Raw genomic sequence first — 12,661 nt, 5'->3', positions numbered from 1 at the left:
CTGCGCCAAGGGCGGAGCGCGAGCCCGTGCCTGGAACGCCGGGAGCTGTAGTCCTGCTGTAGTCCCGCCGTAGTCCCACCGCGGTCCCGCCGCAGTCCTGCCGCCGCTGGGAGCTGTAGTCCCGCCGCCGGCGCGGGTTTAAAGGTCCGGCGGGGCGCTCCCCCTGCCCTGCCCATGTCTCTCCTCGCCGCCGCCGTCGCGCAGTCGCTGCCCGGCTCCGCGCGCGGGGCAGGTACGGGAGCGCGGCGGGGTGGCCGAGGGGGGTCTGCGGGGGGAAGGTCCGCGCCCGGCGGCTGCCGCCCCTCCTGCCGCTCCCCGCCGCCGGCCGGGACCCCTCACGGGTGGAGGGAGGGAGGAAGGGAAGGAAGGAAGGAGGGAGAGGCTGGGCTGCCTGCTGTGCCCCCTCCCCGCTCCCGCGGGGACCCCCTTGGGCAGGAGCATCCCCCATTCCCTCCCCTCCGAACAGGTGCAGGCCCTCTGCTTGGCCGCCGGGCCCCGCCACCTGCCCTCAGGGCGGAGGGGACCCTGCCAGGTGCCAGCTCCGAGCGGGCTGCCCAGAATGGCCATGGCTGGAACGACGGGAGGGAAATTAATCCGTGTCAGTGGTGGTGTTGTCGATGACAAGGACAAGCGCCCTTGTAAGTGGCACTTGGTGCTTGATGGAGGCTCGGTGACCACTGGCTTCTGTGTGCAAGTGGGGTGAGGGATGGCACGGCCGGTGGTAATGGCAACGCTCTCCTTTGGGTTTGTTGAGGTGCTTCCAAATGGGAAAAAGTCCGTCTAAGGTGCTTTTAAAATTTGTTGTATGTTCAGAAGTCAATTTAGAGCATCACAGTCTGAAAAACTGGAAATGTAGAAGCTGAAGAGTCTTTGTAGAGCAAAGAAGTGGATAGTATTGGAAAGAAGTTGCCTTTCCAATTATCTCCGCCATGGGTATTGGTCTCCTGCCTTCATGTCATGTTTCCGAAGCAAAGGCTGTTTTTCAGAGGCTGTTGTGATGTGGCAGTTTCTTGGAAAGATTAGTTTGTAAAAATCAACTTTTAATTTTCCTTTTCAGGTTATCTTTTTAAAGAATAGCTCCTATATTAAGTTTTGCTTCATGAAACTAGTTCCTGTACCTTGTGTAAATTACACTGTTCAAGGTTGTAATTTACAGGGCCAAGCCCGGGGTGCAAATGTGCAGTTTCATCAACCTACAGCTGTTCTTGGCTGAGGTGGAGCTTTTGCCTGTACGTGACAAGAGACATCAGGTGGAATAGGAAGGTGATTTTAGGGAATATACTGCATTCTTTGACTGTGTTGCCTTAGCTAAGGACAAATCAGCCTGGTTTTGAGGGGCTTTGGGGAGAGAAAAGTGTTGTCAAAGTGTGTGTAAAAGGTCTGGTCTTGTAAGCAGTATTGTGTGCATAATAGCAAGGGTGTTGTTTATTTTCTATATGCTACAAATATCTTAAAGAGGAATGCTGAAGTATTTACAGAGATGTAAATGTTCCTTACAGGAGGTATAGATACAGATAGGAAGAAGGCAGTAACATCCTGTCCCAGAAAATCTCTTTTGTACTTATTCTTGAGACCATAAAATTCAGTGTTGCTACCACTGCTGAGGAGTGTTGGATGTACAGTGACCTGAGTAAACCACATGGGCATGACCTCCTGGAAGAGATCCTAATACACACTGTCCCAATTCCAGCTGTCCATGGCATGTAAGAGCAATATTGGATATCAAGAGTTTCTGGGTCCTATTCTTGGTCTGGACTAAGCTCATTGTCTATTGGCCAGAACATTGAGCAGCTAGGCTAGCCTAGCTTAGTTTTTTCATATTTATTCTCAAATGTTAGAAATGGAACTAGGGAAGCTGGTTTTATTTCTAGGAGTATGTGGTTTGTGCAGTTTCTGTATTTGCTTTGGAGTTGAAAGGATATGCTGGTTGTCTGCCATTTATGATAAAGGTCATAGTGGCTAATAATAGCTGTGAAGAATATTTACCTGAAGAAATGGAAGCAGAACCCAGGATCACTTGGCTACCGTTTGAGGCTAAGGAACTGTCTGTGACAAAGGTGGCTGCTTTGCTCTACCACTGGCACAGGAAGGTATGACAAGACTGGACTGGACAAAAGTTGAATATCAGGTCAAATAGTGAACACTTGGTAGGTTTGGACTTTTTTTTAAATTCTATCTTGTTTCCAAGCATGAAAAATAAAAGCATAATAGGTCACATAAAAGCATAATTGGACAAGCTTTAGTACTTTTAAACTAAAAGATGGTAGATTTAGATTAACCATGAGGAACAAATCTTTTATGGTGAGGGTGGTAAAGCACTGGCACAGGCTGTCCAGAGAGAGGGTGGATTCCTTGTCCCTGGAAACATTTAAGGTCAGGTTAAGCAACCTGATCTGCTTGAAGATACTCATTGCAGGAAGGCTGGACTTTAGAGGAGCTTTAAAAATCCATTAAAACCCAAAGCATTCTGTAATGGCAGACTCCCTAACATCCCATAAATAGCTTAAAGATTCTGAAATAAAAAAAGCAATCTGTGGAAACTGTTGGAGCTTGGGGTATATGTTCTTTGTCTCTCTTTCCAGAATCAAAGTGTGATCCTAAAATACATATATAACCTGCTGGTTTTAAACTTGTAAAAAACCACTTCCTTACTCTCAGACAGAGCAGGAGTTGTCATTTTATCCTTCTCTATTCTCCATAACAAGACAGGATATGCAGCTGCTCTATTAAAATGCTTGCTTTATTCTCCCCTACAATCTCCTCCTTCACTCTCCCTCACTCCCTTTCTCTTAATTTTCTTTCTGCTTCCTTCTTTACAGTGGCGATTTCCACTGTAAATCTTAGATTGCCTCTTGCAGTTTTTTTCATTTTTAAACATTGCTTCCTGTATCATCCCTTAATAGATCCTTCTTTGTTTCTTCCTTCCTTGTCTCTGGTGTTCACTGCGCTCTGCCTCACTCTGTCATCTCTTACCTGCCCCTGGCAGAGAGCGGCTGCGTTTGAGCCGAGCGCTCTCCTGGGAGCAGGCTCTGTTTGCCCGAGCACACTGAGGGAAAGTGGCTGCTCTTCGGGGAGCTCTGCCAGAGCTCAGCTCCCAGACACTGACTGGGCAGCCATTTAAAGTAAATCAAGTAAAACTGCATTTGAAGGCAAGTACAGAACTTAAAGAACATCACCAAAGGCAATATAAGCTATTTAGGGCTTAAAATTTTGCCCTAAACTTGATTATTGGGTTTACTGCAAAATATCAACTCTTAAAAATAGGAAATGGTTTGATAATAAATTTATACAGATTTAAGCTTAATAAAGAAGTTGACAAGCAATTACTGAAAGAATGAAATTGAGGTAGATTAAATTTATATGTATATATGACTATTTCAGTGAGGCCTGGAGAAGAGGACTACTACTGAAGGAGTTGTACCTTAATATGGTTCTTCTCACCTGGCAATATTAAAACTGTGGAAATTATTCACTGTTTCCAACAAAGCTAAGTAACCTGGCAATATAGGAGTATTCTATTTTGGTAAATCTAAATGTTAACTGCTATGGTAGAAATATGTCAAATTAAATTACAAGATCAGTTAGGCATTTTTCATCTATTTGGTTCCTTTTTTTAAAAGATAAATAGCCCTCAATTAGTCTAAAGTGAAACTAAGTTGAAAAACATATTTGTACAATAAAACTTGGGTTTTTTTCAGTACTATAACACATCGTTTTAACCTTCAAGCTAGTTGGAATAGTCACTTTCTGTCAAAAAGACTAGCATGGTTTGTTAGTCACAGGCGGCTTAAAGAAGCTTAAATTGCTTCATAATGAATTGCTTAAAATAAATATACACTTTATACAATGTTAATTCAATTAGCTTGGCTTATTTGGGCCTTTCTTACATTTGTTTCTTTGGAACTGGCCCAGGTCAAGTAATTCATGTATCAAATTGAATTAAGCTCCTATGTTCTGATTCAGCTGTCATTACTATCTTTTAACTTCCAGTTATGAGGGAGTTGTTTGCTAGAAACAAACAAAAAAATGTTTTCTTCTAGTGGCTAGTTGATCAAAAACTGTCTTTACATCTTGGTTTTCTTTGGTTCTGGAGTGCTTTTCCATATCCCAATGATTGATCTGTCAAGGGAAACTGGGAAGAACTGACAGAAACAGGTCCCCTGCATGTGAATCCTCAAATCATGTGAAAAGCAATAATCCACCAGTAAACAGGAACATAAGGGAGGGGCATAGAATGCCTAGAGCCAGCCCTGTGAGAGCTGGGATAGCTCATATGGTTAAGTATTTTCAATTGCTGTAAGAAAGCAGTTTGGCTGCCTTTAATGATTCAGGGGAGCACAAACAGGTTTGAGCAAGTGTTGAGAAACTCTTAATTACAGCCTTGATTTAGGGCAGGCAGACCATACAGTCCAACATAAACAGTGCAGAAAGAGACATAAATGTTACAACAACTCACTTCCAACTGCCCTAATTTATCCTTCTCAGCTTTAGTCATCTCTCTCTCACATGCAAAGCTATGCATATTTCATCCTTGGAAAATCAGCCTGCACTTTTATTAAACACTGTTATTTTCGCACTTCTGATTTCAACTCTGTATTTCCTTACAAGCATTACTATTTGGTCTGAATAATTAGTATTATGAATTACCCAGATAAATATGCAGAATAATTCATGCACTAGTGTAAAACAGAACACCAAGTGCCAGTGAATGAAAATCTGAAAATTTTACCTGACCTACATTAATTATTGCAATATTAATATCTTATGAGAGGAACTCCTGTCAGGCTGTGTATTGATGTGGAGGATAGAGATATGTAGATGGTGGGTAGTGAAAGGGAAGGAGGTGAAGTGTGCCACCACCATGTACAGAATAGATAGAATGTTAAATAGTAACATCCAGACCTTGATTTTCTTCTGAGCAGCTTGGTTTTTTGGTAGAATTTTCAGCGTAGTAACAACTCAGTGATGAAAAAGTTGTAACTTGAAAATTGGAAACTATTCAAATAGTACAACTTTTCACCTATGTTATGATTTTGATTTGTTTTTAAATTTTCATACTTGACCTATTCGTGTTTGAATTTCAGAATATATTTAGAAATAATGACGTGATTATTTAATGTATTCTTCAGTTAAGCAATGTGACACGATTTCCTTTGTAATAGCTGTAAATTTTATAGCTGGTATGAGCTTATAATTAATTTCTTATGCTAGGAGTTTGTAAAGGAAGTTTGGAAATACTGGAAGTATTTCTTTGTCAGGCAGTTCTGAATAGGTGGCTATTTGATCTGGGCTTCTAAATCAAACTCTCTAAAAGCTCATATTTAGGTAGTCACTTTCAGCTCAGTCTGCCAGATATTTCCTCAGCGCTGATGATTCAGATTGCAGCAGTTTTCCCTGGGAAAAGGGAGTGTGCACACATTTTTTTTTCCTTTCCAGCTCGCTTCCTTTCAGGAAGCAGCTGTGAAACGCTATCGGTGGGTAAGACTTCAAAGCCCAGGATTCCTTGGGAGAGCATGCGCCGAAAGCTTCCACTTGTCAAAGTGCTCTTGCCAGACTGGTCGACTATTTGTCATATACCTAACCTGAAAGAAGAAAATAAATATACTGTCCTTTTGTTGATCTTTAAATACAGAAAATCCAAAGGTAACTGTTCCTTAAACATTTCTGTGTTGGCTGCGTGGGTTTCTGCATGCATATGGAGCTGGTATTGCTATGGGGATATAGATTTCCTGTACTGGATTGTAAATTTGTACAAATACTTACACCAGCAAATAATCAAGAGTACTGCATACTAGTCCAACATTAGACATTGGCTGGCCTGTCTTTCAAAGTCATTTATTAACCAGTATTTTTTCATTTGGACTGGCTTCATTCATTAAAGGAAGGTCTTGACCTTGACAAGACGGTTGAACTGTGCAGTGATTTTTGCCTTTAAGAAGCAATGTGGAAGGGAATATGAATCAGTCCTTAGGATAAAGTTCAAAACTAGCTAGCTAAGTCAAAGTACATATTTAAAACAACTGCTGTACTAGCCACTATAGATAACCTGGTGACTAACTCATTTAAATATAACTTTATTGACGACAGAATTTTAACATTTCAGCTGCTGTTTTTCTCTCTAAATATATTTTTATACTGATAGCTCAGACCCAGGGGAGAGCGATATACATAATCGTTTTCTCCCTCTGATGTGGAGTCATCAGGAGTTTTATGTAGCCTTAGGAGTAATAGTGATGTGGGTAGAAATGAAGCTAATGGAAAGTTACACAGACAGAGCTTGGTATATTGTGGTTTACTGCAGTACTGCTTTAAAATGCCTTGCAAGGTTTTCTGCACTCCCAGCAGCAGCAGCGCTGCCTGGAACAGATGCAATGGTTTTACCCCGTCCTTAGGAGCTTAATGCTGTCTCACAGCATGGTCTGCTCAGGAAGCCTTGCTGCTCGCTTTACATACTGAACTGCTAAATCAGGGGGAGAGCAAGCAGTGACTTACTAGATATCAGAAACCTCTTCTGACATTGGTTTTAACGGAAATGTGTGTGCATGCCTCAGGAGATATTTAAAGGAAAGAACAAAAAAAGTAGGATACACCTGGACCATCTGATGTCAGAAAGGACAGTGTCGACAATTTCACGCTTTGCTACCTTTCTTAAACAGTTTATTGATCTGTCTTTGCATTGTTACATTACAAAAACAATCCTTAAAAATGCAGTCTTAGGTATGTAAATGGTATGTGATTAACTCAATAGCAATGCAGTTAGGTATTCAGTGATGGCCATCTTTGACATAGTTACTCAATTAAAGTAAGTGATTTGAGGCTCATTTAAAATACTTTTGAGATTTAGAATCTCCTCAATTGACTAGAAGCCTGCAGAATATGGAGGTTCTTGTTGTGATTTCAAACAATTGCTGTTCATTGATGTTTGTATTGTATTCGTAGTATTGGGTCCCCAAATAATAATAAAATTGGATGAACTGCCCTGTTTCGTATGGAGCACCTTTTCTAGCAGATATAAGCCACATACATAAGCCATTCCACATACATTTCCTTTCTAAAGTTTAAACTTATGTATTGAATTAGCAAATAATTTGCATCGCTAGTCTTTGTCTTGTGCATATAAAGATGATTTTTAGCATGCAAGATGTCTGTATTGTAAATATTTCGATTTTTCCTGGTTTTATATTTCATTTGAAATCATCAGAAAGATCATAGTCTAATAATACCTCCTCAGTCTGCTGATTTTGACCTTATGTTGTTCTAATGGACAAATCACAGATGATTTCATACGTATGTGTATAAATAGAGCGGGTATGTATATAAATAGAGCGAGCAGATAGCTATACCTTCAAGTAAAGGACTGCTTTGATGTAAAATAGCATTTTACGCGGAGAGATCGTAAGGTCACGGAAGGCAAATCTAGCACCCATCGGTGGCTTTGTACACGCAGTGTCTCCGCCCCCGGCCGCCCTTCCCGGCTGTGCCGCCGCCGCTGCCCGGAGCCGGCGCGGGCTGCGCGCAGAGCGGGCAGGAAGCGATCGTGCAGCGAGCGAGGAGCCGCTCCCGCATCAGCGCCCCTGTGCGCTCCGCTCCCAGCAACCTCAATCACTGCAGGCTCGCGTGTTAATTAAGGAAAATCGGCACCCGGCTCCTTTAAAGGTCCCCTAATAGAAAAGGGGGTGGAGAAGAGCGAAGACTGGTGTCTTTTTAACCTTGCTGAAGGACGCAGCAGTATTTATTGACGTATGCAAATAACCAGGGGGAGGAGGTGGAGGAGGAGGGTGCTTGGAAAAACAGGAACCAGAATCAGTTTCTCATTGCAGGGTGAGAGCTCTGAGTTCCGGTGTAAGAGAAAAGAGACGTGGCGAAATTGCTGTATATCTCTGCCCTATAAGCACATCTCTTATTTAGACTGAAGGGAAACAAGGCATCAAAAAGGGTGAAGCATCTTAAAAAATATTTTAAAGGCAATCTAGCACGATCAAAGGTTACATATTCCTAAATGGGGGAGGGGGAAGATTACGGGTTTGCCTTGCAATATGCTGTAGCATAGTACTAGCAATAGGACGAGATTTTTGGCTGGCAAATGATTAAAACGGACTGGCTTGTGGTATGAATGACAATGTTAATAATCTGTCTTTGTGGTTTTTTCCCCTACTGTTTCAGCTGCGCAAACCATGCAGGATGATTTACTGATGGACAAAAGCAAAGCCCAGCCCCAGCAGCAGCGGCAGCAGCAGCAGCAGCAAGATCCAAACTCAGCAGAAGCCCCCTCTACACCCATCTCGTCGGAGACACCCAAGCCAGAAGACAACAGTTCAGTGACTAGTATCGGCACATCAGCTCCTTCCCAAAATAGCAAGGAGAAGATGCAGATGGAGTCCCCCATTTTGCCTGGCTTGAGCTTTCACCAGCCTCAACAAGAACCTGCAGCCGGCACCTCCTTGTCTCCTTCGTTTGGCAGCACCTGGTCTACAGGGACCACAAACACGGTGGATGATAGCTTTTTCCAAGGGATTACTCCAGTCAATGGGACAATGCTTTTCCAGAATTTTCCACACCATGTCAACCCTGTATTTGGTGGCACTTTCTCACCTCAGATTGGCCTAGCTCAGACTCAACACCACCAACATCAGCAGCAGCAGCAGCAAGCTCAGCAGCAGCAGCAGCAGCGGAGGTCACCTGTGAGTCCTAATCAGGCGCCTTTCGCCCAGAGAAATGCTGCTTACAGCCATCAGCCCATCATGACCAGCAAACCGTCTTCCTCCTCTGCCTCTTCTTCTTCCTCCTCCAGCTGGAATAACCATCAAAATGCAGCTTGGAGTACACCTTCCAACCCTTGGGGTGGGCTGCAGGCTGGTAGGGACCCTCGAAGGGCAGTTGGAGTGGGGGTTGGAGTGGGAGTAGGAGTCGGTGTGCCCTCCCCCCTCAATCCCATTTCACCCCTTAAAAAACCCTTCTCCAGCAATGTCATTGCCCCTCCGAAGTTCCCACGGGCTGCACCCTTAACCCCCAAATCCTGGATGGAAGACAACGCGTTCAGGACGGACAATGGCAACAATCTGTTGCCTTTTCAGGTAAATGACTACATGCACCTTCTGCAGGGTGACAGCTATCACAAATTTGTGTTTTTTGTGAGGCTGTGTTTCATGTTACTGTTCTGAGTGGCATCTCCATAGCTCCTATTTTCATCAAATAGTCGCCTTACATGAAAGAAGTGGGCTTGAACCTAGGGAGTACATACACAAAGATGTCCAATTCTAGCTTAAGGTTTAAATTCTTATTTTTCTTGTAACTTATTGTTAAATGTGGAGTATGGGAGTTTTTTGTTGTTGTTTTTTTGCTCTTTTTTTTTAGTATCTGAAAGATAGGAGCCTTCACGAAAAACAGGTTCGGCAGACTACGTTCCCTTGGTGCTGTCTTAGAAATTTTTTTCGTATTCTCCCATATGTGAAAAAGCTGAGATGTTGAAATTGCTGGCTTCAGTTTTCTAACTAGGCTGTTAATTTTAACCAGAGATGCTTCTTGACCTGAAATTCAGCTGATTATTTTATCACCATTGCAATAACTAATTGTCCTTCTGTTGTGGTGGGATTTACCGGGGAGTCTGTTTGCATAAGGCATCCATATGAAAAGCTGTGTATATCTAATACGTACACCCTGCTGTTATATTCACAGTGGAGGTTTTGAATACATCTCGAAGCAGCGTGGGTGTGTATGGAAAGAGTGGCGTATCTGTCCTTTCCAGTAAGGAAATGCCTAATACAATTGACATGATTTAGAAATGGCAGGGAGGTATTGTATAAAATAAACCATTTTATGCTGTTCGGAATATTTGCAGAGAAAAGAGACAATAGGACACGACCTTCAGAGCCATATTGCAATGGAGTCTATTTACTAGCTACATAGCTCTGAAATATTTAAAGCTGCAGTGCCCTTCACTGTTTTTTTTTTTAATCTATGACGACAAAGCAGATCAATTGCAGCTGAAAGTGGGCCAAATGGAAGATTTGCAATTTTAATGCAGAATGAAACCTGTCATGGTGTGAAATCCATTTTAAGTTGAAAAAAAGCAGAGCTTGCACTTGCAGTGATATATGTACTAGGTGAAGTGAATCTTGCACTTTTTCTAGATTAGCTGTTTTGGTATCAGACAAGTCAGAATTTTCTGCTTTGAAATGCAGTTAAATCATTCATATGCGCTTGCTCTTTAGGTGTTTGTTTTCTCAAGAAAGTATGATCTCTCAAACATTTTTTACTTGCTAGTTTGGTAATAGCATTTGGATTGACACTTAGTTTTAGAACACAGTAAAAAAAATGCAGCAGCACCCCCATTATTTTAGGAGACTGTTGAAGTAAAATCTATGCACTTTCCAGTCCTATTCAAAGAGGACATCTTATAGTCAGCCCAGAAATTTCATTTTGCTGCTTCATTCTGTTTAAAGGGAGAGTTGCAATTTTTTTATTGGCTACCCTAAATGAAGGTGGAGTGGCTTCTGCTGAGCTGCTGGTTAATGTCTCTGTAGCACTGAAGGCTGGAGGAAGATTACACTTTCGACACAACACGCCTGGTGTAAATACTATGTTGCACAGAGCACAGCACCACAAAAGCTAATAGCTCCCAGTCATTTTTTAGGAGTGGGAAATGTGTTTCAATTTACAAGTATTCTTAATTGTCTACTGGTAAGACATTACAAATTTTGGTGTATTTGAATTAGTAGTGACAACAACAGTAAATGGACTTATTTCTGTGGTTTGTTTAGTGAGATACATCTTTACTGAATACAGAAGTTTATTATTGTGACTGTAAATTGTCACAAATTAAACTGGCAGATATTTACTCATCACGAGGAGAAAAAAATAGCCAACTGCTTCTAAAGAAAAGTTCTTTTGATTCTGGAATTAATGTTTCATACAAACTAAAGTATTAGCCAATATGTAAATTTGAAAACTTGTTTTCTTCTCTGTGAATTTAACCTGGTATTTTGATGTTCAACTGAAAGCAAGTGCTTAGACTGTTCTCAGCACCAGCTGGTATAACAGTCTGATTTCAGAGACTCAGAACACTCGTATTTTTTTTTCCTATTAGGTTCCTTTTTTTTTAATGCCAGCTGCTGAATTTTGCTTATTTAAAATTGTAATCTGGGCTAATGTTGATTGCTGCTATACTTAATGAAATGCCAAACACACCTTGAAACCATACTATTGGTAGGAGGCAACTGTTCAGTTACACTGATAAAAATTAAATTTGGATTAGTCTCAGAGTTTAATATTTGCTGCCAAGGTTCTGGTTGTCTTTTTTCTTCCTCCTTCCACCCCTAAATTGGGCAATATGTTGACACAGTAAGTTCTGCTTGTCAGCATTATCAAGTAGTTCTGGCAGGTTTATCCGTTTACATCTGCCACCCTCCATAACTGCAAGGTTTTGAGCTACTTTAGAAATACCTTCCAGTAAACTTTCTAGCAACACACTTATGCACATTAGCAAGTTCTTTGTGTTAACCTGGTATTTTATGTTAAGATTATGATGCTTTCTGAGAAAGAAGAAAACTATTAATATGTCCACTGTTTGAAATAATATCAGGGAGAGCTATTTGGTAGTTCAGATCTTTGCAGTGATCACAAATTTTGATCAGAAAAGATCTATAACCAAGATTTGTGTTCGGAGTCTATAATATTGGAGGACAGTTGATACTCAGGTATTGATACATCTTGTTCTAAAAAAAATGTTCAATTTGAAAATATTTCTCTTAAAACATGCATATAAAGCAATATGCTAGATATTTTCATCCCTTAATTTGAGTAATACTTTAGTGCATCTTGTATGTCTAAACCAATTGGTGTCTGTCCCAAGGAGTTGTGCTGCAACTCATATCAGTATATATTCTGATATATCAGAATATATCAGAAGATTTAAAATACCACTTGGTAGGAATTCTGCAGGTGTGTGCCTTGTGTTTGGTGTGGAAAGGCCACTAAAAATGCTTCAAAGGAGACTACATTCATATACTTACTTGGAAAAATTGACTGCAATGTATATTAAAAAATGGAGATACAAAGCTAATAGTTGAAAGGAAAAGAGAAGAAGTGATCAGTCTGGAACAAAATGTAATATAGCAAGTAAGAGTTGGAGATGAGATCATGGGAACAGATGTGGAACTAGGCCAGATAGGAAATACAAAAACATGGCCATCTTGTTCTTGTGAATATTCCTTGGCTTCTGAGTGGTTCAGTGAAGGGTCTCAGACTGTCCTGTGGAAGTGATCTGTTGTGCCATTGCGTTAGGTGATCCTCAGCTCTGGCGTTTGAGGCTGGCATTAACTGGTTGTCCCTGGGACGCGTTCTCCTGGCACTGGCTCAGTTCCATTTTCCAGCAGAGCACTGGGGCTTAGACAGAACTATTGTCATCTCCTGCTCCTGAGCTGCTCCCACGGTTCTCTTTCCCTGCACTTGTCTCAGGTAAATAGTGATTTCTTTTGGCTCTTGGCCATGTGTAGATATTGGGACACAGCTTGTGGGGTTAGGAGGATTGATAGTGCCTGAAATAGATCCTTGGAGGCAAGGATAAGAAATTCTCTTTGCAGGGAAGCTAGAGAAGGAATTAAATGTTTGCAGACCAGTATCTAATTAAGTATGTCTACCTTGTGGATTTTTAATTATAGCA

At 41.5% G+C, this 12,661-nt stretch overlaps 1 protein-coding gene across 8 annotated transcripts in view; it reads left to right on the top strand.

Moving 5' to 3' along the window:
* Positions 1-44: 44 nt before the first annotated feature.
* Positions 45-12,661, top strand: part of CPEB3 (cytoplasmic polyadenylation element binding protein 3) — an 80,010-nt gene continuing 67,393 nt past the window's right edge. For 2 of the 8 annotated variants that reach the window (XM_063405584.1, XM_063405580.1), the window contains exons 1-2: positions 7,682-7,821; positions 8,164-9,074. In XM_063405584.1, the coding sequence (XP_063261654.1) occupies positions 7,743-7,821; positions 8,164-9,074 (990 nt within the window). In that variant the 5' untranslated portion in view covers positions 7,682-7,742. Of the gene's footprint in view, positions 233-520; positions 639-7,605; positions 7,937-8,163; positions 9,075-12,661 lie in introns of those variants that run through there. The other 6 variants (XM_063405588.1, XM_063405583.1, XM_063405582.1 and 3 more) reach the window with 6 other exon arrangements.

The sequence above is a fragment of the Prinia subflava genome, chromosome 9 (assembly GCF_021018805.1).
Source record: "Prinia subflava isolate CZ2003 ecotype Zambia chromosome 9, Cam_Psub_1.2, whole genome shotgun sequence".
In the NCBI taxonomy this organism is placed as follows: domain Eukaryota; kingdom Metazoa; phylum Chordata; class Aves; order Passeriformes; family Cisticolidae; genus Prinia; species Prinia subflava.
The sequence above is the reverse complement of the archived record's forward strand: the minus strand, read 5'-3'. Positions and strand labels throughout refer to the sequence as shown.